General features: G+C 44.0%; 1 protein-coding gene across 6 annotated transcripts in view; it reads right to left on the bottom strand.

The window, feature by feature from the left end:
• Nucleotides 1-26,632, bottom strand: part of KIF26B (kinesin family member 26B) — a 404,391-nt gene that overhangs the window by 16,743 nt on the left and 361,016 nt on the right. For all 6 annotated transcript variants that reach the window (XM_037895351.2, XM_043543371.1, XM_043543373.1 and 3 more), the window contains 2 exons: nt 13,025-13,187; nt 8,307-11,730 (listed from right to left, as the gene is read on the bottom strand). In XM_037895351.2, coding sequence (XP_037751279.1) covers nt 8,307-11,730; nt 13,025-13,187 — 3,587 coding nt within the window. The remainder of the gene's footprint in view (nt 1-8,306; nt 11,731-13,024; nt 13,188-26,632) is intronic.

The following is a 26,632-nucleotide window of genomic DNA, read 5'->3' as shown; positions in this document are numbered from 1 at the left end:
TTGATCATAATTTGAAGAATATGAAGAGTCGAACTGAAGTCAGTGGAACTAGTCAAATGTTCTTTGCTAAACACGTACCCGAAATCCTAAAAGATAATGGGATTTGCTTAGGTGTTGGATGTCTCAGTGTATTCCCAGTTAGATTGCTTTCTATGGGCAAATTCCAGTCTGATTTTTTAAAAATAAAATAGATAAACGTAAAACAAAAAAGAACAAAAATAAAGTCTCCATAAGGAGCTGAATGTGTGTCTCCTCTGTAGCAGCCTTCATCTGAACTCTGCACAAAACAGTAGCTGCCCCCTAAAATTTCAAGGTCCAATCAATAGAAAAAATCATAACTAAATGCCCCATGACTCCACAACTTTACATTGCAAGTTCAAAGGGGGAAGAAGAGAAGATACAGAGCAGGAGCCATTCATTACTACACGAGCTGCTGTTAGAAGTACAACTGCCTTTGTGTACAGATCTAACGGTTCAGCGCTCTCCTGGCCAACAAACCATACAACTGACCCGAAAGAGATTAAACATCACCACACTAAGTACTGTAGAACAGTAAACCCCAAAACACACAATTTGTTCTACTGCACTGTTTTCAGAGAACACTTTCCTCCCATTAGAAATAGCACTGGTTTTTTGTGTCGCTTCAGGCCTTTTGTTTGTTTGTGAAGACAGTATGCAGAGTTCCCCCTGCTGTTCCCCACTTTCTAGCAACTGGGCTTCTGCTTTTATTATTTGAGAAAGCAAGACTGATTTCTCCTCTCACTCCTACTTCCTGTGGGGTGTGCCCTTGCAGTCAGTTGCCCATGACCAAATTGCCTCCTCCCTTTTCCTTTGACCTGTTTTTGTCAATTTCCCACTACTCAACCTTTCCTGACCACACACCCCAAACTACTGCTTCCTTTGGAAGCATGCCTGGGGCATAGTGTTCAGAGCCAGTGAATGAGCACTGCTGAAACCAAATCAGGATACAGCACTTCATTTAGCCTGGCTGGTTGACATGTAGTTTGGGAGAAGTCCCAGGGAAGATGTAGATCTCACCGGTACAGTGCTCAGCACCCACACATTGCTAGCAAAAAAGTGCCCATAATATAAAGATTTTCCTAAATTTTTATCTTATGGCTGGCCTTTGATGCCGAATGTATTTGTCAGTTTCATGACACTATTTATATGGAGATGACACAGAGCAGTTTATTGTCCTAAGCAAATAGATTCACCAGTCACTTTGCCAGTCAAGCCAAGGACAGGGGACACTGCTATGACCGCATCAGCTCCAGACAGGACAGTGGCAGAGGCATTCCACTGAGCTAATTCTGTGCCAACACAGAGAGCAGGTTTTATTTACACCCGCCTAATGGTGTCTGACTCAATCATGCATGTTACATGGAGCCTGCAGAGTTCACAATAGCCTGCTGCCATTTCCTCTATTAAATCATTCCTATGTTCGTGCAGCTGAAAGCTCAGCACCGGCACATGGTAGTCAAGCGTGTAAAAAATGATTACTGTGATCCCTTTCCACACAGATCTGCGGCATGAAATGACCTGGCTTTGACCTGGGAAAATCAATGCTGTTGTTTTAATGAACAACAACAACAACAGAAAATAATTGTGACTGGGCCCCACTCACCCCTCTCTGCAATCCAGTCAACAGTCACACGTTCAGGGGGGAGTGGGGGGTCACCAACTCACAAAGATTCATCTCCCTTTATAATTCTTAATGGCACCAGTCATGGCGGGGGATAACGCAGCATGTGAATTATCGTCTTTGTCCTTATCGTCCTCAGTTGTGGATGTGGACAAATTAAGATGCAAGGGTTGGAAATGCCCTTTGGCTTTATGGTGCCAGGGATATTTTGCAGTTCTGAGCTTATGCAGGCTAAATGTGAACTGAATTCCTTTTCACTTGGATGCAACAAGAAAAGCTCTGTCTCTGTGTTTCATCATTATTGCTAAGATCCTGTTTCAGTGCCGCCTGATATCAGTAGCAGGTTTGAGCTGGATTCAAGTTATTTGCTGCCCACAGATTCAATCCGTGCCTGGTATTTTCTAGTATTTTCATTAACAGAAATAGATCTGAAAGTTCTTAAGAGTTGAGGAGTGTTCGGATCTGGAGTTTACAGAACCTCTGAACCCCCATTCTTAAAAACATCTCTGACTCCAGAGAAACCTAGAGTTATAATGGTAGGACGTGATGTAAAGAGACTACAATTATATATAATTATTGTCACGTCTAAACAGTCTGTCATTTTAATGACGATGTTTAGAATCATGTAGTACTTTCCTCTACTCTTGGGGGTGAAATTTAGCACCAAGGAAGAGCTGCCAGCAGCCGTGAAACTTTTACTGCCCAACCCATAAAATGTTTCAGCAAGAAGCGTTAATTATCTACAGTCCAGAAAGGTTCCTGATAAAAAACAAAATTTAAAAAAATCATATCCTGGATTTGTCAAACTCTGTAGGAGACAGACACCTAAAGCAGATCCCTGCATCCAAACTCCTTTAAATACTGGGACAGTTCAGCTGTGAATCCAAATGTTGTTACTGAGGCCTTGTATTATAATAGACCCAAATCCCTTTAAACATTAGGAAAGTCTGAATTTTGCAGCTTAGGTCCACCCCCATTCTAGATAAGCCTCATTCAGAAGACTGACTTGTACTTTTAATAGGGATTCTTTAGCTTCTTGTTTTTTAATGACCACAGACATACAATAATGAGTAAGGCAAAATAGGCCCAGACGGACCAAACTTGAAGGCCCTATATACAGCAGCTTCTTCCCTACCAAGCCACCTGGAGAGAATCTCCCTCCTCCCCAGATGGACTCGTCTTCCTCTCACGCCTGAATCCTGATCTTTCCCACAATGAGACAGCCCACCCCATGCCATCAGGCAGGCAGGGAGCCAGCAGCGGTCACTGCTTGCCTCTGACTCACTGCTCTAAGTCCCCCTTTGACCCTGAAGCCAAGATCCTAAAGATCCAAATATGTCACCCTGCTGAAACCAGCTCTGATACACATGCTTTTGCAAACTCAGATTCGATTTGCTTTTCAGTTATCTTCTATTTAAAAAAAAATTGGACTAGAGAGAACCAGAAATCTAAACACACACATACTCTTCAGGAGAGAAAACCATCCAGCCCTGAACTACCACTGCAAGCTGTAATTAGTCACAGACATGCCAAAGGCCTTTGATCTAGCCATATAAAACGCGGACATGAGACTCTTTTATGCACCCAAACCAATTCCAGAAAGGGGAAGGGGGATGCCGAAGGAAGAGCTCTGTGGCTTCCATAGAAAACCCTCATCCTGTTACAAATTGTACCAAACGCTCCTCTGTGCTATTGGCCCCATGAGAGGGCACGTTACAGACTCTGCCAGTCTGGAAACATCATAGGAGGCAGGTACCAGGAACCAATAAATAATATACTCAGGGGGAAAAAAACAAAGGCATTCATGTATATTGTATGGGAGTCCAAGTGAAGCTTTGCAAAACAGTGTAAATCTAATTACAGGTCTGGATCCTGTTCTAGCCTTACCTCATTGCTGCCAGGAGCCATGCACCTGGAGTTAGAAGTAAAGTTTTTCATATGCCTGAAAAGCTGGCTCTCTACACCCAGTGGGCCAAATTCAGCTTTGAGAGTGACTTCAGTGAGAGCTGTGCCTGCTTACACACAGACTGAATTTGGTCCACTGGTTTTCAGATGCTAAACTCTTTAGAATAATAGTGGTTAACATGTATGTAATATTTTTTCATTCTAGAATTCCAATGGTTTGTACAAAGTTGGACAAAAATCATCCTGTTTTATGATGGGAAACTGAGGAATAGAGACATTAAATGAGTTGCTCAGAGTGACACAGTGAGTCATTGGCAGAACAGAAAATAGAATATAGGTTTTACAACTCCCAATCTGGTGCCCAGTCCGCTGCCCCACCCTGCCTACCCCTTAAAGCCGGCATTCCTGAAATACTGTCATGACTTTGCAAAAGGGAATTTGCTTGGAGTATTTTTCCTGGTAACATAAAGGAGCCACAAAAGCACTTAGCCTTTACCAGTGACTTCAAGGGAGCAGAGTTAAGGCCATTGCTGCATGCTTTTCAAATTCCACCCTCATTTAAAAAAAAAAAGGTCACTGTTACCTTATAGTTTGCATTTATTTCTAACACATGGCTACACTGCTAAAAAGAAGGAGCACTGCACCATGGACATGTGTTCAGAAGCAACCGTAGCACTTTGGTTCTCTGGGCTGGAAGTAGCTATTTTGTGGCCTATTCTGTGTGTGGGGATCAAGAGCTGCTGACCAGCGTATTATTATTATTATTTATTTGTATTACCGGAGTGCCCAGGAGCCTAGTTATGGACTGGGATCCCATCGTGCTAGGCGCTGTCCATGGGGAGGGTTCCCTAATGAGCAAAGTCTGGTGTCAGATAATATAGTTTTTCATATGCCTAAACTGCCTTTCAGCATGTGTGTGGGTGTGTGTGTGTGTGTCAGTTTTGCCTCCCTACTTTCAGGTGTCACCCGCCTTCACTGCTGCATAATCCCATCCTCCCAGTTGGAAGTAAGTGACTGAGGCACCTATTTACTCTTAGTGGGGAGTGGTTAATGGGGGAGGGAAGGAACCAGAGAATAAGCAGCTGCACAGATGCCAGGAGGTGCAGAGGCAGGACAGTCTGTCACAAATAGACAATTACAAATCAAACCTTCCGCTCTGTTGTTCTAAAAGGGCAGTGGCATTGATTAGAGATGTGTGGTCCAGTCAGCTGAGCTCAAGGCCTGGAGCCAACCTGCCTGAGGTCTAATCGTGGGTCTATCTAGTCAGCATTAGGGTGGAAATGACTCTGTGGCCTTGGGCCAGTTAATTAACCTCTCAGCCTTATTTTCCCCATCTGCAAAATGGGGATTATAATAATACTTACATCACAGGAGGATTAAATAACATTTGTACAGTGCTTTGAAAATGTACAGCCCCAGATTAGTGCTACCTGTAATTATAATTAAAATCCCCTCTACCGTAAGCAATCATTTCAGAGCAATAATATACTGACCCACTAATATTATAGTAGCAGTGTTAAATGCTGGGAAAATTGGGCAACTTATTAAACTGATCTATTAACTTCAGGGAAGAAGGCTCATTGCTTGATGATGTAATCTTGTAATATTTCAGTTTGAAGAGTGGGTGGGAGAATATAATGGAAGATGGTTTGTGTGTGTGTGTTTATACTGCATATACCACGTTAGGCTGCCTATGAAACACACACTTACCTAGATTCTGAAATTTAAACCAAGGCTAAACCTATAGATTATGAATTGGCTTTATCTTTCAAAAGCTGCCATTATATTTCTGATACCTAGGCTATAACAACCAATTCATAAGTACCTACAAGTAAAAATGCACTTAAGAACATTAAAAAACCCAAGATCTTAATCACAAAAAAAATTCTGTCTCTTCAGCGTGTCAGAACTTCAAAAGTAATTGTGAAATCTGACAAGACTACTGGTGATTCCCTTAAAGGCTCTTTACGACTTCTCTTAAAGGGGCTTTCTGTAGATTCATGTTGATTATGTCTGACAACTAGCCTTTCTGTTAATAATAATCATAAATAAAGTGGACAAGGTCATCTGACCTGAAATGAGCATATCTACACTGCTGTATCCATTATAGCACAGTGGATCTTTGACAGCAAATCAAACAGGGTCCAATGCTCGTGACACCAAGCGTTAAAATAATATCCATGCTTCAAGAGCTGCACAGCTTTGTATGGTTTTTTTTCATAAAAATATTCCTTAACAGAGATGTTTCAGACTAGTACAAACCTACAGGAAGAGGATATTTATGTAAAAAGAAATGTGCCAAACCAGTCTGGTTCTTGTCCTATTATAAAAATATATGTATGTTCATCATAACGTTGTTCGCCTTTACATCCCAGTTTTTCCCTTCATCTTGATACTGCACTGAAGTCATAATCCTATTTTTATGACATCATAAATCTGTCGACATGTGAAAGATTGTGCTACCACCAAACACAGAATTATGGCTTCACTGCTGCAGGGCCAAATGCAAAGAGGACATGGGTTGTAAGAGAGTTACAGCTTTGTTAGTTGTCAAGTAAATGTTCCATGATGAGAAATGTGTAGACATTGAATTAACTTTTTAATTTTATTTCTAAAATGTGTAAAAATTACTGGACCCATGTCCAGCTCATTCAAAATAATATGAGAATTGGTGAACCAACTATATAAAGAGTCAGCCTCAAAATTAAGCTGTTAAAAATAGCACACGTACTCTCTCCACACAGCCACCAATCAAAAGCCTGAGTAAGCAAATGAGCTTTACAAAGTGCCCTGAAGGTGTCAGCATGCTCAGGCTCTGTTGGATTAACAGGGTAGGCAGCTTCCAGAGATGATGGCCCTGCACTGAAAACGATGTGCCCCAGATATTCAAATCTTGGGGCCACTAGTGATAGTGACTCATCTGAGCAAACCTGTGACAATGGTGTCTGGGCAGAAAGGACCTAACCCATGCAAGAAATTCAAGTTCAAGATCAGTAATTTGGATGGCAGCCAAAAAGCCCCGACAAACTCCATGTCTGGTGAAAAAAAGATAAGAATCAGGTCAGTTTTCACTCTGCTTCAGCACTGGATAGCTCTGAGCAGCTCTGCGCGCACTCTGTCTGCAGACGTAGGAAGACCACACAACTTCTGCAGAAGTTGTTGGCCTTGCTCAGGAATGTTCCCTACAAGCCCTGCTGTTGATTTTATTAGCCACTAACCTTGCATATGACCTAAGCATTTGGACCCTGTCAAACAATGCTTTATGCTCCTCAGAAGAGGTTCCAGATAAAATCTATAGAATTGATATCAAGGGCTGCACACCTGCCTCTATCAGCAAAAAAAGCCTTCCTCCCACTTTGTCTTCTATACCTGGTAGCAGAGCAACTAGCCATCCTGAGCCCCACAAATGATCCTTCCCTCAGATCTCCATGTTCACAGTCAATGGCATCATTTTCAGCCACCTTATAGCAATCATCTAAGAGGAAGAGCTGCTGCAGTTGAGGACCCAAGCAACGACTAACTGTGAAGGTGCACTCCAAAGACAACATAGCTCTCACCCTCCATCCCTAGCTATCAAGAAACAAAACTGCTACCAAATAAAATGGGGGTAGTAGTGCCCTGACACTCTTCCACAGTCATCATCCAAACAGAAGGCTCTCCTCACCCACATCTCCTAGGACAGCTACTGGGAAGTTGCAATCCCTATTCACCCAGCCACTGAGATCATATTGATGAAAGGGGAAATGAAATGAAAAGCTAAGGAAAGATCTACCCCTCACAGAGTCACCCGTCTGCCACCTAGCTCCCAGTACCATCCACACAGACTCTTTACATCTGTCAAAGTGAGAGGTTGCTGGTACCTTCAGACCTTTCATTACTAAGGTGAGTAGAAAGCCAAACCTCAAAAATGGAAGCCAAAAAATAAAATGTCCCCAGCAAAATATCCCATATCACCCGGACTGCCTCCCAGCAATATATAATTTATTGTGCCCTTTCCCTTGTGCGAGTCCTATAGTCTCTTTCTCCCCTTTGCTGGGCTCTAGCATTTGTACTGCAACTTACACAGTGACACTGGTGCAACACCCACCAACCTCTGAAACCTTGTAGTCACAACCAACCTCAGTTCTTGCCCTCATGACATACATCAGCCTTCCTCTCCCTGCTATTCACCATAATAAAAGCCTCCACTTTATGACTGGAGTTTATCTATTTGACAGCTATTTGATAGGGTTTATAGAGAGGGTGGAGGGTTTGTTTCCCAGAAGGGTGAAGTGTTGGAAAGGAGCTTTTTCTGGCTGAGTTCTTGTCTGCATGATTGTTTCGATTCTGCTGGGGCTATATTGTAATATATATTACATGTAAGAACCTTGCATGGGAATCTTTTTGTGAGTTTAAGCTAAAAAAAACCCCATCACTAAATATTTGAAAATAGTTCCCATTATAAAAGTTGCCCTGCTTTCAGGAAAAGGATGCAATAAGAGAAGCTTGAAACAAATAATTTATACTAAAACTGTTGCAATGGAAATGCCTTCATAAAGGAAATGTGGAACTGAGCAGGGCTTGGTAAGTGAATAAACCTAAGATGTTCACAGCTCAAGGGCCTGTCATTAGAATTACCCTGTTTCTAGTTCCAAACAACCACATTAAATACAACATGTGTTCTGCCATTGACCTAGACATCCCTCTGCGCAAGCCTTGCTGCCCAAGAACTAGCTAGCCTGGTGGTCAATGGTATATTTGGACACATCTGCAAACATACCTGTGTTTGAGCGTTTCTTTTGATTTTTGAGACTTCGGCACCTCCCGCTGACAGAGCTGCTGTTCTCACTCATAGAGTCTTGCGCTGAAGAAGCGCTCCCTGTTGCTTCGCTGTCTCTCATCATACTCTCATAACCACTGCTTCCCCCACTGTGGTAGAATAGGGCTGTTTTCCCCATGGCTGGCGGCAACTCCCCACTCAGGACGCTGCTGTTGTCACTTCCATGACCACTGCTACAGCGGTGAGGCTTCCGCGGAGGGGTGATTTTGCTGTAGGGTGAAGGCAGCATATGAACAGCTGGTTTCTCCTCTCCATGAAGGCCACCTCGCTCATCTGTGTCTGAGTTTCCACGCATTTGTAAACCTCTGGCACTTGTGCTCCCTTGGAGCAGTTCGGAAATCCGTCCATTGACAGCTCTGAGGGGCAATTTTGAAGCAAGACCAGAGCCTCTGTTTCTGCTAAGGGACTGAGTTGACCAGGACATGTTCTTCCCATTGGGAGGCAAACTTGAACTCTGCCCCACAGACTGAGGCAGAGACTTGGTAGAAAAGCTTAATGTTTTGGTGGTGGAAGCAGACAAGCTTCGGGCCTTGGGACTTGCCAAAAGGAGTTTGCTAACTGCAGATATCTTAGATTGGCTGGCCTTTGGCGAGGCACCTGCAGACTGGGATATGCCGGAGTTTGTTGGTGAGGACACCGCACTGCGGCTGAGGCTCCTCCCAGCCCTTGGCATGGTGGTATCTTTTCCAGGGCTGATTTTGGAGCTTACTGAAGATAGGCTTTCTGCCCTTTCCAACGACAAACACTCATAGTGGCTCACAGTGGACCTGCCCAGGGAATTGGTCCTGCTGGCCAGCTGTTCAAGTTTGGCACTAAATAACTTGCTGCTGCTATTGCTGCTGGTGTCAATGCTGGAGCCCTTCTGCTTCCCATTCAGCTCATCAGGAAAGCTGGCCGGAAAAGACACCGGTTGGTTGGGTGGGCTGCTAGTGCTGCTGCTACAAGCACTATGCTGAGGGCTGGCCCTGTTCTTCTGATCCAGGCTTGATTTTCTCACAGGAGGCAGCGGAGGAGTTCCTTTGGAGCGAGTGAGAACGCCGTGCTTGGGAGAAGCGACTCTTCTTTCTAGGGTGGCCTTACAAGACTGGGAGAGAGAAGGAGAACTCATTCCATTGTTCTCAGCAGCACAGTGATAGAGGATAGCATCAATTTCCTCCTGCTTGCTGACCTTCTGGAGGGCCCTAGGGAGACTGCCATTCTTCAGAGCATCCAGGGAATGAACAGGGCTCTGGGTTGCAGAACTTGGAAGTGCCATCTCACACCCATCCACAATCCTCTTCAGAGGATCGGAACCTGGGGAGCTAGAGGTCTCCCCGCTGCTGCTACTGAATCTGTCAGCTGAGTTCTGTTTCTTGTTCTGCTGAGGCTTGGCTGGACCAACTGCAGTTTCTAGTCTTGGCCCATCGCTGGCCCCAGAGCTGTCTTTTTTCACATCATCTTCCCTCTTTAGCCAAGGGTCTTCAAATTTGATATCCTTCCTAACACTAGACTCTTTCTCCTCATGGGGCTGAGCAACTTTAGCAGCTGAAGTTACTGCAGATGTGGCCTCATCAGTCTCTTGTGGCTTAAAAGGACTAACAGCAATACATGGATAAACAGTAATGTTGGTCTTCATTGGGATGTAGCCTTCACAACCGCTTAGGCTTGCTGTGTTCGAGATTGTGACAGTAGTTTTCCCCAGGGCTGATATTTTGCAACCCTTGAGGGGTGGGACTTTACTGAAAGTTTCCTCCCCCATTTCTGATAGTATGAGCAAATTGTCAGTCACTGGATTTTGCTTGTCATTTACACAAATCATGCTAGTATTCTGTATGGCACCTGCAAACTCAGAAATAGGGGGCTCTGCCATAGCCTCACCATGCCCGTAGCACGCCTGAGCTATGAAACTGTGGCATGATTGTTCACCATCACTCCCTGTGCTCATTTCACTCAGCCACGAGCTAATGGATGAGCGTCTGCTGCTGGCATCCCGGGCTTTGTCATCCAGTCCTAATTTTGGAAGCGGCATGAACTGTGTTATGCTGACCTCAGAAACAGGAGCTGCATTGGAGTAACACTCGAGGTCTTCACTAATGCTACTGATAATACTAACTGGCCTAGACCCAGAGGCCAGAGCCTGCACAGAACAGTCACTGTTAAAGCTGATGATGCTGGTCGGGCGTCCGTTCTCAAGGACTCCACTAATGGTTAGTTCTTCAACCAGGGTGAACACCAGCTCATCCTCTCCATTCAGCTCTAAGGGTTGCTGCACAGTGACCATGGTGGTGCTCAGAATCTCTTTCTTTGATTCTGGTGAAATATTTTGTTCCTGCTCTTCATCAAGAATGGTCTCTCCAAAATCCCCACTGCTGGAGGGTACTGACTTTTTCAAGATCTGAGGACTCATTCCCACTGGAGGGGTCCGGATCTCTGGCTGCAGCAAAGATTCGCTAGACACCATTCCAGAGTCCTTGCTCAGGGGTGATGGTGCAGGGCTGGGCAACACCCCTTTCTGGGTGTAAACCTTGCATCTCTGGGAAGGAGAAGTTGGTGGCTTGTACTCTGATGTCTTGGAAAGACTTGCAATGCCAAGCCGTGGTGAACCCATTGGCCTAGGTTTGCCTTCTACAAAGCCACAGGTGTTGAGGCTTTCTCTGCTGCTCTGCAGGCTTGTGCTATGGGCTAACTGGGAAGAGCTAAGCTGATTACTAGAGCTGCCAGTTACACTCCTAGGAGAAGGAGGAGTTGAAATGTTAGTGAGAGCTCCAGGAGGAACAGGGGAATGATTTCTCTGAATTTTGTTGGTTGTTGCACTTACATTTTCCCTGACTTCCTTCTCAGGTTGTTGACAGTCAGCGGTGGCATCTTCCTTATCCGATGCTGATAAATGACTGAGACCAGCCACTTGGCTTGGCAGAGGACACTTAGACATCTGATCTGTGCTAAACTGAACAGGCAGCTCTTCAAATGGAAATTTGTTGCTCTCCTCACTGCCATCTATACAGTCCAGCCTCTCTTGTAGCTCAGCAAAGGTGTTGCACTTCAGGCAGTCTCTCTCAGACTTGCTGGAGTCTGTCTCACTCACTTCCTCCAGTTTGCCCTCAGTTTTGGTCTTCTGCAGAGAAGGAACTATAGGGACAAAATCAGGGGGGCCTTCATTATCTGTCAGTTCCTTATCAGAGAGGGCTGTGCCATTGGGGCCAACATAAATCACTGTGTCACAGGACTGTTCGCTGCTGGAAGAATAATCAGGATCACTTGATAGGTGCAGAATAGGGAAGTCTGGGTCAACTACATTTCTAGAATGGAAGGGTCTCAACTGGGTTGGCCTCCGCATTCTTCCTTCTTCACAAGAGCTTTCACCACCAGAAGAACTTGATGTGTACTGTGATTGGAGAGCAAATGAAATGTCAGAACCACAAACAGCTTCCATAAAGCACACATACAGCGGAATCCCAACTATCGATGCAGCTGAATCCTAAAATGACTGGAACAATGCATAGTGTTGCATAAATGCATGACATATAAAACACCAACGTGGTAAAGAATTGTTTTGAACTTTGGGGGGAAGGGAGTTAAATCCAACAATAACAAGAACAACTTATAGTTATATTGTACCCTTCATTTAATTATCTCAAAGTACTTAACAAAGTTGGGTATGTCTTATTAGTGCCATTTTGGAAACCGATGCACACAAAGATTAAGGGTCTTGTCCACATTATTATCATAAACAAATTGAAATAGACCCAACTCTAACCACTAGATCATGCTGCCTTCCAATGACTGCACTGAATGAATGCATTAAGACCCTTCAGTGGATCCAGTCTTGACCAAAGGAACTAGATCGCTTTCAAAGCACTTAACCGATAAGACTTTGCTGTAAAAGGAGTTCAACCTCGTGGTTCAAATAATGCACAAAATACAAGGAAAATCAAATTTTGATCACAATACACACTTGGGTGTGGTGTGCATCTCCTTCTGTGGCTAGCTTGTTGTGACATGGTATAGATGGAGTCCATTTGTTGGTCTTAGCTCAGATTTAGCATTAATCCATGTAATCATTTTAAATCATGATCACAAAACTCACCTGCTATAACAAGTTAACAGTCCAGGTTATAAAAGAAGCTAGGATTCTGGAAGCATGAAAATGGATATACCTCACTCCCTATTAGTCCACTGCTTGGAAAAATCTACCAAACGTATGCTGAAATAACAGGACTATGTGTGGTCTAAGCAGAGGTGGAGATTTTGCCTTGTATTACATTGCTCTTGCTGTCTTATGGGAAAAATAGGGAACCTTTTCTTCATTAATCTTAATTTCCTTTAATTCTAAAAAAGTAACATTCATTATTGTTTTATTTACACTTGTAACTTTAATTGAGAAAAGCACATTACCAGCTATATTTGCACTACTAAATGACAGACTTGGAGTTAGGCTTAGAAAGCTATTATAATAAATGTGCTTGAACTCTCCTCTGCATCTTAGGTTGAAGCTTTCTCTCCCTTACTCTCTGCTATAAACTCTAAACCACACAGCAAGCATAAAATACATGCAACCCATACACTAAGGAATTATGAGTACTGACTTGGTTATGTTTCAGGCCTCTCCATCTCACTAAGGGCTCTGTAAGGTCCTTGTTTTCCACTACAAGGAGACAAGGAGTTACACATCTCCTTACCTTAGTTTTCTTTTTCTTCATCCTCAGGACTCGGGATGCAACCTGAATGGTGGACAGTGTTTCAGCATAATTCCCTGCTGCTGCCGAAATGTGAGCTATCATAGTGGTGCGGCAGTTCATGTTCCCCAGGGACTCCCGGAGCAACATTGTGAGCTTGCTATCTCTGCAAAATAAAATGAATTAAGGCTACATTAGTGAGCTGTGTTTCACTTTTTACTGTTGTGATTTGACTTCAGATCTCAGCAAGATTTTTTTTTCTCTTTTTAATGGAACACCAGTTAGTATTGTTCTCCGGGTTGGTGCTGTTTTTCGTCCGCAGCTCAGCAAACTGAAAAACCCGTAGGCTAAAATTAGAACTTTTTTTCTTTTTTTGATTCCTCCTCCCCTATCTTCTTTGCTGTCCGATTCCCCCAGCACTATTTCCACAGCTAAGACAGAGGGGAGAATGAAGGACCTATGCCCATTATACTTGTTCAAGACTAGTTCTCAGGAAGCACTGTAGTATACAGTATAAAAACAAACTGTCAAAGGATGACAGACAGATGGAGGCTCCAGTTCTTCTCTCACCCACAAGAGTAACAGATTCCAAAGCCAGAAAAGATCATTGTGATCACCTAGTCTGACCTCCTGTATAACACAAGCCACAGAACTTCCCCAAAATAATTTCTAGAGCATCTCTTTTAGAACAACATCCAATCTGATTTAAAAGTAACTCCAGGAATTACAGTAGGGTAAAACGGGTGAAAATCAGAGAAAGATTAGGCTGCAAGAGTTTGAATCATTGTTCATTTATATTAGATCTTTGCCTTGACAGAGGCTGGAATCAGGTTGTGCCATCTTCTGTTCTTGTCATTCACTCCCTCTTTCTGAATAGGCCAGGTTTTGAAATCCTGACATTTTATCCCCCAGGCCTGTGATTATAATGAGTACAGGAAATGGCATACATGACAACTACTTTAACAAGACAATGTTACAAACATAACCCCCTTAGTGTTACCGGTTTAATATTGTGGGAAGTGATGGGTTACCCGTAAAAAAGGCATTGCCTCAAATACGTTCTACCTCAGTCAACAATTAATGTGACATTCCTTGAATAAAATAGTCCCCACATGCTTAATGACAACAATTACATCTCCTCCTCCTCAAACCTTTCATCCTTCCATATACCCACTCTTCAGCCCAGCACCACTCAACCTACTAGGCTTGCCCCTCCCTAGGAGCTCACTGAGGTTCCTCTGTGTGACTGCCCTATCTGCACCTCACAGCAGCAGCCATGTTGGCAGACAGATGGTCCTTCAGACTCTGCTGGTGCAAGGCAAGTCACCCTGCTGCCTACGGCTGTGGGAAGCAGATCCCCTATGGAAGTGGGCTGGGTGATCAGTTGGGAAATGGATCCCCTTTGGGTTTTGAAGCGGGCAGGTCTTTCCCAATTGCTAGGAGTCTCCCCCAGCTGGTGTGTGGGAGCCAGTTTCCTAAGCTGGGGCCAGTGAGTCTCCCATGGCTGGTGCCTGGGGTAGAATGCAGGGCAGCAGTCTCCCTTCCCTCTCTTCCTTGTGCATGGCTGGAGCAGCTGGCAGGGTGTGGGGGGATGGCTTGTAGGGATCTTGCCGTGTGTCCCTCATTCATGCTATAGAGGCACTGTTGGGGAAAACAAACTGTTATGGTCACAGTATAGTGGGCACACACAAGGGGCTCAAAAACTGATGCCAAGCAGAGCCCATCTCAGCATTTTTTGGAGGGCTGAGAAAGAATTCTTTGCTGCTTCCCTTACGCATGTAACCACCCAAATGTAACACCATCACACCATCATGCACAAGGCTACCTAAGGATTTCGGGGAGGGTTGGTGAGATGATTCTTTGAGATACAAACCAAACCTACACAATGCAGAACTAGCTCTGTGCCTTTCAAACTTAGCTTTCAGTGCGCATCAGTTGACATGTTTCCTGGCTATCCTCACAAGTAAAAGGGCCAGACACTTACAATACTTTTTGAAAAAAGAAAGTATGGAGTCTCCTTCCTGGGACTCCACAGCCAGCTTTATTAAGAAGAGGCTCACATGAGACCTTAAAACACACCCAAGCTCATCAGCGATTATGCCCCGAGAGGCTGTACTGACACTAAGAGCAAACAGGCCATCTCCTTAGGACGCTCAGTGACTCCTGACCCAGGTTTTTAAATGAATTCCAGTTTGCCTCCACAACTCTCAACTCCTGCCTTCAGACCAATCCAGGTGGCTTCATCAAGACCATAAAAGGACTTACTGTATCTTTCCTTTTGGAATAAACATGGCCCTGACATGTGATGATAAACAAGCAGGGAAAGAAGCGTAGGTGACTCCAAGGAAATTCTTTTCTACCCTGCCTATAAAAGGATATCCTTTGAGTTATGCAAGGGATAGACGGATTCCTGCCAAACCCTCTCCTCATCTGTGAGGAAGCAAGCTAGCTAGATGTTAAATTATATATATAAAGCTTAAGAGCTTTTTTTCATAAATTCTATTCATAAAGGTTTGTTTGTAAATTTCCATATTCAGTAAGTGTCTTTTCTTGGTGCGGGATTGGCACAAGTTACTTATCATTAATTTACACGATGGCTGGAGAAACAGCCTACAGCACGGATGGAGCAGTGCAGTCTGACCTGATGCATCTCAACAACGCACACAGAAGTAGTAAAAATCTTAAAAGAGGCAGTTTTCTAAAAATGTCAGGGGAGGAAAAAAATACTAAATTAAATCTAGAGAGGGGCCCAAATGAAAACCCTAGATCTGAATGTGATACACTGGTTCAAATGGCTGAAAGCGGAGACTATAACAGCTAGCTATTTACTCACTACAAAAAAAGTGGTTTCTTTAGCTCTAGTGGTAGAAGCTTGTACTTTCCAAGTCTTTCCATTGACTTCAGTGGGCTTTGGATCAGATCCTTGGTGCTGAAGGTCCTGGGTTCAATCTCTGTTAATGACCGGTGCTACACCCGTTAAACACCCCCAAAGGTTAGGGAATTCTGCAAGCAGATCCAAACGGTGAGGGTTGAGCTCATAGCTGGACATTAAAAGCTTTGTAGGGCTCTTCTGGATTGGGTAAGCAGCCAACAGTTCGGATGACTACCTGAATATCTTTGTTCTAGAAATAAGCGTAGAAAGCTCATAAATTATGCCTCTTATGAGATCTCCACTACTTTTTGGTTTCAGCTGGGTCAGAGATACCAAAAGAACACTCTCTCTCGGTACTTCTGCTTCCTGACACACTCAAGACTATTTGATGGCTTTGAGATGTAAACAGATGTCTGTAAGGATTAGACACAGACAACCTCACTCATTTCACTTCGACCTAAGTCAGCTTTGGACCCACAGATCCAGAGATAAAAGGCTGTTTTATCAGTTTACTGCACCCCCTTCCCATCAAAGAATAATTAAGATGTCAAATTCTGTACATCAGTAACTGCCATGCCACAGCAGAGTTACATGGAAATTATTAACATCGGCACAGAAATCAATAACAAGCCTTTCATTTCATTCAAGCTTCCATCAAAGCAAAACATGCAATGACAGTGGGGAGAGCAACGTAATACATTCTAAGCATTTAGATCTCCTGAAAATTACATAATCCACAGAGCCATCATCATCAAACTGTGCTATGGCTCTCCTAGAGATTTATATGGTATGAATATAGGGTAACTTGCATCACCTGCGATACACCAAAATAAATGCTTGCAGCAGGAAGAGTGAAGGTGTAGAGCAAATTCCTGTGATATAATTCAGCTGGTCCCTTGATATAAATCAAATAGCAACTAAAAGGGGAATTTCATTTAGATTATTCTGAAATAACAGCAGCAAAAACCCAGCCATTGCCTGATTTCTGGCTATAAAGCTCACTCATTCAGTATTAACTGGCTTTATTTTGGTTATCAGCTCCACTTTGCTCTGAGATACAATAAGCAGCCTCCTGCTGCTTACAAACGGGATCCCAACAAGAGAATAAAAATATTTGCTAATCATATTTTTTGCAAACATTTTGCATACTGTCATGAGACACATTCCCCCATTCATGGTTTGCTAATCTCGTACAATAGGACATGCTCAGATTTGAAGAAAAGAAAAAGATCAAGGGGAAGATGCCATCCCATAGGTGTTGCTTAGTAGCAGATTATATATATTTTTACTCTTCTTCAGGCCATAAAATTACTGGTAAAATATTTTTATATGGGTCTCAGTATATCCTAAAATATGCCTGATGGATTGTCCAAGACAAGGAGTAAATGCTTTGTTCTTTTGAATGCTGACATGGCATTTATGTCAGAATAAAGAAAGTCTATGAATCATTTCATTAGGGTAGATAAGATGATATTTGCAACAGCTAAATCCCTTTGCTTGTGAGGCGGTGAGTTTTACAAAAAGGAGATCTGGAATAAGTGTCTTTTGTGAAGATGAGACCATTACAGATTCTCATGTTGTCCCGACTATGTAAACTAAAGGAACATGTGGGAAATATTAAATGAAGCAAACTCAGGGGCTGCTGCTCCTGAGGAAACATTGTTGCTTTTATTGAGCAGAGGCTGATTTGAACAATGTTTACAGCTCTTCTCATTAGATGGGGGTGCAGTTCAGCCTTCCTTGGAGGATTTCAAGGAATGCAGAGAGTTCCTTTTTATTATCTTCCCAGAGGAACAAAATGGCCTGGATGATGGACATGATTCCCTCCCCCATCAATTTTTTTACCACTGTCTTAATTTTTAAAATTTATGTCTGTCATATCCATTAACGTTTTTATGTTTTAGGAAATTTACCATAAGCCACTTTGCAGCACACACTGCATCACAGTGCATGCTCTGTTGCAGAGAACAAAGGATGGGAAACAAACCTCCCTCTTTCAGACCTCAGAGCAGTAATATCATCACAAATATGATTGATACATCCTGCACAGTCAAACACAAAAACAGATCGCCACTATGGAGAAAGCCAGGGAAAGGAGCAACAGGGGCAAGAAAACACTGTGAAGTTCCCCTCTTGGAATCTGTGGTAAATCATTCCTTCAGGGGCTGGGATATGGGGGAACCACAGTGAGAAGAGGCGAGACCTTAACACCCTGTGCATCTCCAGGATCTATGTAGAAGCACCCCCGAGATTTGGGGAGGTCAGAGCTGTCCATGTGGATGGCTCCTACCTCCATAGTGCGCCAATATTCCACTTCATTTCCCCTCGAGTAGCTCAGTTCTTCTTGCAGGAGACATGCTGCCATTGCAGATTGCCACACAGAAATGTGGGAGTGCAGCAGGGGCCACGCTGCAGAGAGCAAACCATCCTCTTTTCATCCCTTTTCAGACAGATGATGCACAATACCAATGGAAACTGGAATAGGCCTAAACTGCTGTTTTATTATTTGCTCAACAGGGAACAAGGATAGAGGCTACAGGTGATTGGAACCCAGAATCCCCATGCTGTAGGATTTTTTTTTTAAGTTCAAAATTTCCTCCACATTGGAGCAAAAACTCGCAATTTCAAAATTGTGGAACTCCCATGGGGATAGGAAACCATGCCATGTATCTGCTATTGACTCAAACACAACTTTCCATTCCATTATAGAGCTCTTCAGGGATGCCAGGTCACCGCATCAGATCCCACAACATTATGTTCACATTGTGAGGGTGTTTGTACTAACACTGACCACCTGCAGCAATTGTCCTTGTAGATGAGATGGCCAAGAGTTTCTCTGCTGCTGAGTTGAAAATGGCCAGTGAACCCCTGAAAAAGGGCCATTCCGGTATCCTAAAGTGTCAAAAAGTGTTCACTAATTTTCAGTGCCCAATTTGAGATACTAAGCCCTGATTTTTCAGAGTACATAGCATTATTAGTACTGTATAAGTTAAAAGCTCAGCTCCCATTGATTTCAGTTGCAGCTGAGAGTATTTGGCCCTTCTTCAAATCAGACCCCAGGGTCGTGAGTTGGTACCCAGAAAACGAGGAACACACAACTGGTGAGAGCACCTGTGAAAAGTTTGGTTTAAGTGACTTGTCCAGCATCACACAGGGACTCTGTGGCAGAGGCAGGGATAGAATCAAATTCTCCCAATGCGAAATTCAACTGCCTTAACCATAAAGTCATCCTTTCTTTTCCTGCAGTCTCCTGCCTCATTCACTATACATCTTTCAGATTATACAACAAATGAGGCAAGGGTCCTACAGACAACAGCCTCCTTCACTACACAACCCTGCCTCAGCCCCAAAGCAGGTCCGTCCTATGCACAGCATGAGGCAGGGGTCTTCCAGCACCACCGCTTCCAGCAGCTCCCATTGGCCTGGAGCAGCGAACCGCAGCCACTGGGAGCTGCGATCGGCCGAACCTGCGGACGCAGCAGGTAAACAAACCGGCCCGGCCCGCCAGGGGCTTTCCCTGCACAAGCAGCGGAACAAGTTTGGGAACCACTGATCTACAGGGAAAAGGACTGCAATACCACACACAGCAGCAGGAGACACCTAAGAGGTGAGTGCCCCCCCCCCCCATTACAGTAATCGTGTAATTAAAGATGTTCTCACAAAGTATATGCACAAAGGGAGCCAAATGAAGGTTGTTCAGGGAACCTTAACTCTTTCACTTCCTAACTTTTGTGTGCTTCACTTTACAACCCTAACATTCGTTTAATGTATTTTTGGGTGTACATTTTTTATTGTTTGAAAAGGGCCAACTGAAAATTCCATCATGTGGCATCGCAGATACACTCCTTTGGGTCATCAGCGGGGTTAGAACTTTTATATGCACAAAAACCTCGGCCACTTGAGCTAACGGAGCAACTGACAGCAGAAGTAGGTTTTCATCCTCTGTGTGGACCAGCACTAGAGGGGGATGAGACTCACTCATTGCCACTGAGTTTCACAGATATTTGCTGACAGCAGCGGAGTGGAGAGACCCAGGAATCTCGGGTTCCATTCCAGGCTCTGGAGTGGAGTGTTCTCTGGTCGGCACAGAACCTTTGGACAATGTTCTCCCCGCAAAACCTGAACCTTCTACCCTTGTTCCCTCCAACATGTCCTTGGTCTAGTCTTGTCTATTCCCTCCCCACAGCCTGGCTCCTCATCCCCTTCACAGTCTCCTCTCCTAGCCAGTCAGTCTCCCCCTTTGGGGTTCCCCATCTGAGTCCTAATCTTTTCCCCCATCCCGGCTCCCAATCTCAGTCTCCCTCTCTGTACGCCTCATCCCAGACTCCATTTCAAGCTCCCTGTTCCAGTCTCCTTACCTGGCCAGTTCCAGTTTCCCCCGCACTGGCTTGCAGTCCCAGTCTCCTAACCCAACCAGTCCTATTCTCACTTCCCCCATCTAGTTCCTCATCCTATCTCAGTCTCCCTCTCTGCCCCAGGTTGCCAGTCTCCCTGCCCCAGTAGTTACAATCTCTCACTTAGTTCCAGTCCCAATTTCATTCATCAGGACCCTTGTTCTAATCTACTCCCTCCACTCGCACACGCGTCCAGCTCTTGTCCCCTCTACATTTGAATCAGGCAGCTTCTTCTTCCTTGTGGCCTGGGCCCACAGGGCAGAATTGAGAGCACAGAAGTTTCCCTGTTCTAAGTTTCAAGTGTTCGGTGCCACAGTGGCCCACAGCTTTCCAATGGTTTCAACAGACCTTGGATCTGGCCCTTTGCCGGTGTATTTTTGTAGTGCAATTCCAGTAGGTAATAATTTTATAAACATCCAAGCTGCTGATACCATGAGGGAAACAGGCTCTCTCATCCCCATGGATCCTTCCCCCGCACAAAGCTTGGCATGACTGGGCTTCTGCACAGAGACTGCCAAAGATAAACTAGAAGGGTGATGGCAGGTCAGGCATGAGACATACTGGCAGCCCTGAGAGGGCATAACTTGTATAATGTCTGTACTTGCCTTGCTATAGCTGGTGATATAAGTACTTCAATTTTATAAGAACCAATGTTAGCCAAAGTATTCAAAATTTGATACAAAGAAGAAAGGGAAGTGAGGATTGCTTTTGTTAAGGGAAGTAATGTCAACTCCATCAACAGAATGTGAAGTAGTCAGGGATGGGTATTACATACAACATGCTCAGGAATTTCATAGAAATTTTCATGACCATATTTCATTCACTTGGTGGAGAAAGGAAACTCCTATCCTCCAGATGTAAGAGAAATATTATAAGAAAGAGATCCAGTTTTTTTCCTGGGGGACTATTTAGCCAATCCTATTATGTGCTTGTCCCTGGGTTTTAACCTTATTAAAACAAACATCTTCTTTCTTCTTCTCCCACACATACCACCCCACTTCTTTGAGAACTCTGACCAGTGACAAGAACATTAGCATCAGTGGTAGAAAAAGTAAGGCTCCACAGAGAACATTACATTTTATTTGAGCAACATGACATGTCAGAGCATGTGTAACTACTCTGTTAATCGCACACCTTGGTGTCTTGCTAGGCACTAGGCCAAATGGAGAATGTTGTCAACCACCTAGGTGTGTTATTGTTACATGATAAGCTAATATATGCCCTCAAGTAGTTTGTAATGTAATTATTTATATAGGGTTTATAACATTCAAAAAGTTAGTAAATATCAAAGTTATGTTTGCACATGAAGCTTTAACTCTGCTCCCTCGTACATATGCATGGCTTTATTAGTAATGGTAAACATTTATATTATGGTAGTGCCAAAAGGCCCCGGTTGGTTTCGGGCCATTACATAGGTAAGAGAGAACCCCTGTCTTTTAGACAAGCGTGCTGTCTAAAAGACATAAAACAGATGAAGGTATAGGATCGGCATGTAACTTTCAAGCCAACAAATATGGTACCGCTTTGCTAGCTCCATGTTTGGTTTTCTGTTCATTTTTATTAAATTGGGGTAGAGGCAGAGTAGGGAGTGGTGGGAATGGGCAAGTTAGCAAAAAGTAGAAAAAGTAAGGCAGGGGAAGAGGGACAAAGCTTTTTTTTTAGCCATGATCAGTACGAGGGGCTTTTTAGGCATCCAAGGCAAGATAAGGAGGGATTTGAAGTAAGATAAGGTAGTAGCTTTATTGTTTATATCAGAGAATTCTTCCCATGATTAAGGGCAAAAAGGGGAAAGCGGGGATGAGTTTCAGTAAGAAATTGATTGGTGGGCCTTTGAGGAGGAACTTTGGCAAAGTGAAAGTAGCCATTTACATCATGATAAGTTACTCTTTATCAGCTAGGTAGAGTGGGGCTAAGTTGTGAAGATAAGAAGCTTGTGTTTGATGATCAGGAGAATGGTGATCCAGTGGAGAGACTCAAGGGTGGGGGTGTTGAACAGGACAGACTGACTAGCTAGGAAAATAATCCGAGAAGCATTTGGAATGGATTTGAGAGAAACAGGGTTGCAGGAGTCATGGGGGAGGCTGGAGTAAAGGGGGAGGCTGCAGTAAATCAAATCATAAAATGACAAGGGCTTGAATGAGAATTACAGTGTTATGATCATCTTTTACATTTCCTGGCTTTTTAAGAGTTTAACTGAGCAATGTTAATATTGCGACATTGTGTGTGTGTGTGAGTGTGTGTGTGTGTACAATGATCATTTCTTTTTCCCCATTAAAGACAAAAACAGACAGAGCCCCAAAAGTTCAAAGAAAAGCTTCTTTTTTTCTCCATTAAACTTAACTAACCTCTGATCGTAGAAGTGCTTATTCAAGAGCTATAACTTTTGTATAATGGTCTGACTCTTCCCAAGCTGAAGAGACTTCAAACGCTATGGAAAGAGCCAGAAGGGCTGGACCATAAACTGACAGTAACACACATGCTCTTCTGGGCTTTAGGCTCTTCTGGGTTTCTGTTGTGTAATCAAATTAATTTAAACCTATGTATAGTGGAAACCCTCTCACAGTGAAGCCATTATTATCGTAGAACAGTTCTTCTGTAAGTTACACGTTAAAGGCTTAATTTTTCCTGATATTGACAGTCCAATTCTGAGCAGCACACTGCTGCACCAGCGCTGGAGAAGCTCCAGGAGGGATGGCCCCTCCTCCACTTCCCTCTTTCTTGACTCTTTGTGGTGCGTTGCACCTCCCAGGAAACACTTGCGGATGGAACTATCATTATGACTAGTGCACAACTGGTGCAATGGCCATTTTGAATTTGGAGAGAATGATCCACTCTGTGGCTGGCAGCAAGGACTAATGCAGCTACAGAATATAGCCAGGCCCAGGCAGCTTCTGCAGCCATAGCATTTGATAATGGAAGACAGGTCCAGTGTACCCTACCACCCAAATATCTTTAAGATGAGATTTCCTACTGCAGACAAGGAAGTGGCTAAGAAGTTACCACTCCTGATGGGTCTAACACAGATTGAAATGTTCATCTGCAAACCTGTGGCATCATCTTTCTCCGGCCCTTTGTAACAATAAATACTCAAATTAGTCTGACATGGCATGGTTCCACATACTGTCAAATGTGGCCATCCTTGCACAGTTTTATACTGTAGGTTCTTGACCAAATGCCAACCCAAGCATTCTCCTCCCTACCCGTATCTGAAACAGAGAGCTAAATCCTGAGGCTCTTACTCAGGTTACACTCAGACAAAACTCCCATGGGGTGAGGATTTAGGACTGGGCCTATAGTCAGGAGTACAGTTTCTTAAATTCTTAGGTATGTTACTAATGACCCATGTAAACCCCAGAACTAGAAGGCTTAAACTGAAAAGCAGCAGCTCTCTGGTTGCTGGAAAACTGGCTCATGTAGGCTTAATTTTCTTTAGCAGTGTACACTGTGGCTGGCCCGCCCTGCTGTTGAGTGTAGAGGAGCTGTGAGGAATAGGACCAGGGAGCCCAACACCTCTGGCATGGCTAGCATCCGCTGGGGTGCTAGCAGGGATCTGTATCTGAACTGGGGAAATTGCAATGACAACAATGGTCCTTGTCCCCAGTGTGGTGGGGAAAGCAGCTGAGAAGCAGCCCTTGTATTCTCCTCCTCATTTAGGCAGCCATATAAAGGGCAGGCACTATCTGGTCCTAAATGCTATACAATGCAGTCCTCCCCCGGGGCCTATGAGCAGAGTTAACAAATGTAATAATGTTGTTTTTAGGACATAGATAGTGAACACATAACTACAGCGCCCTTCTCTCCACTTATGCATTAAGCCTAACTACTTTGGTTTAAACAAGTGGAAGTATATTTACTTTGTTGCAGGTGGTGTTTGGGCAGGGACATATCAGTGCTGAAACAGAAGTGTATTGGCAAGACCAAGGAACTGGCCAATGGGAGCTGCAGGGGCAGCTCACGGAGACACACTGTCCCCCTCCCCCCAGGGGCACACAGAGACGTGCCAGCAGCCGGCCGCTTCCGGAAGCGGCATGGGCCCATGGCATACAGGCGGGCAGCCTGCCTGAGCCCTGCTGCACTGCCGGCTGGGAGCCACCTGCCCCTTCCTGCACCCCAACCCCCTGCCCCAGGTCAGAATCCTCTCCTGCACCAAAACTCCCTCCGAGACCCTGCACCCCATCCTGCACTCCAACCCCCTGCCCCAGGTCAGAATCCCCTCCTGCACCAAACTCCCTCCCAGAGCCCACACCCCTCACCCTCTCCTGCACCCCAACACTCTGTCCCAGCCTGGAGCTCCCTCCTGCACCCAAACTCCCTTCCAGAAAGAAACTAATATAACAGCTGTTCTAAGATAAGAAGTAGGCTATTTTGAATTAACTTAACTATATTCTACATGTTTTAAGACTGAAATGAACCACAGAATGGCTTTATGTTAATTAAAAGGCAAGTTTAGTCTAGCGTTAATAACCTTGATGTCATAATTGTGATCATTTTGTTTTAAATTAGGAAAAAGACTTGTATACAGGGGCCCCACAAAATCAAATAGCCCCGGCCCACAGGAGAGTTAATCCGGCCCTGGATAAAGATGGGTCAGTACATGGAAAACAGTGAGACAATATTAGTCAGCATGATAAGCAGTGAGGAGCAGCATAGGTAGGAGTTGTAGACCAATCTGGATGAGCAAACATCTCAGAGAGGTGATTAAGAAAAAAGCAGAAAGCCTACAAGGAGTGGAAGATGGGAGGGATCAGCAAAGAAAGCTACCTTATTGAGGTCAGAACATGTAGGGATAAAGTGAGAAAGGCCAAAAGCCATGTAGAGTTGGACCTTGCAAAGGGAATTAAAACCAATAGTAAAAGGTTCTATAGCCATATAAATAAGAAGAAAACAAAGAAAGAAAGAAGTGGGACCGCTAAACACTGAGGATGGAGTGGAGGTTAAGGATAATCTAGGCATGGCCCAATATCTAAACAAATATTTTGCCTCAGTCTTTAATGAGGCTAATGAGGAGCTTAGGAATAATGGTAGGATGACAAATGGGAATGAGGATATGGAGGTAGATATTACCACATCCGAGGTAGAAACCAAACTCGAGCAGCTTAATGGGACTAAATTGGGGGACCCAGATAATCTTTATCCAAGAATATTAAAGGAACTGGCATGTGAAATTGCAAGCCCATTAGCTAGAATTTTTAATGAATCTGTGAACTCTGGGGTTGTACTGTATGATTGGAGAATTGCTAACACAGTTCCTATTTTTAAGAAAGGAAAAAAAAGTGATCCAGGTAACTACAGGCCTGTTAGTTTGACATCTGTAGTATGCAAGGTCTTAGAAAAAATTTTGAAGGAGAAAGTAGTTAAGGACATTGAGGTCCATGGTAATTGGGACAACATACAACATGGTTTTACAAAAGGTAGATCGTGCCAAACCAACCTGATCTCCTTCTTTGAGAAGGTAACAGATTTTTTAGACAAAGGATGACCTTGTAAACTGGAGTAATAGTAATAGGACGAAATGTAATAGTGAAAAGTGCAAGGTCATGTATTTAGGGATTAATAACAAGATTTTTTGTTATAAGCTGGGGACTTATCACTTGGAAGTAACAGAGGAGGAGAAGGACTTCGGCATATTGGTTGATCACAGGATGACTATGAGCTTCCAATGTGATATGGCCGTGAAAAAAGGTAATGTAGTCTTGGGATGCATCAGGTATGAAGTTCTGGAGCAGCCTTCCAAGCGGAGCAGTGGGGGCAAAAGACATATCTGGCTTCAAGACTAAGCTTGATAAGTTTATGGAGGGGATGGTATGATGGGATAGCCTAATTGTGGCAATTAATTGATCTTTGACTATTAGCGGTAAAAATGCCCAATGGCCTGTGATGGGATGTTAGATGGGGTGGGATCTGAGTTACTACAGAGAATTCTTTCCTGGGTGTCTGGCTGGTGAGTCTTGCCCACATGCTCAGGGTTTAGCTGATCGCCATATTTGGGGTCGGGAAGGAATTCTCCTCCAGGGCAGATTGGCAAAGGCCCTGGGGGTTTTTCGCCTTCCTCTGTAGCATGGGGCACAGGTCACTCGCTGGAGGATTCTCTGCAACTTGAAGTCTTTAAACCACGATTTGAGGACTTCAATAGCTCAGACATAGCTTAGGGGTTTGTTACAGGAGTGGTTGGGTGAGATTCTGAGGACTGTGTTGTGCAGGAGGTCAGATTAGATGATCATAATGGTCCCTTCTGACCTTAAAGTCTATGATTCTTTGGGAAAAAGCACCAAGGTGTATGTTCGTAAATTTCACAAGTGGGTGATGAAGGCTGGCATCATGACCAATCAGAGGCAAGAGTCGACA

The sequence above is a fragment of the Chelonia mydas genome, chromosome 3 (assembly GCF_015237465.2).
Source record: "Chelonia mydas isolate rCheMyd1 chromosome 3, rCheMyd1.pri.v2, whole genome shotgun sequence".
NCBI lineage: Eukaryota > Metazoa > Chordata > Testudines > Cheloniidae > Chelonia > Chelonia mydas.
This window is presented reverse-complemented; position numbering and strand designations above follow the sequence as displayed.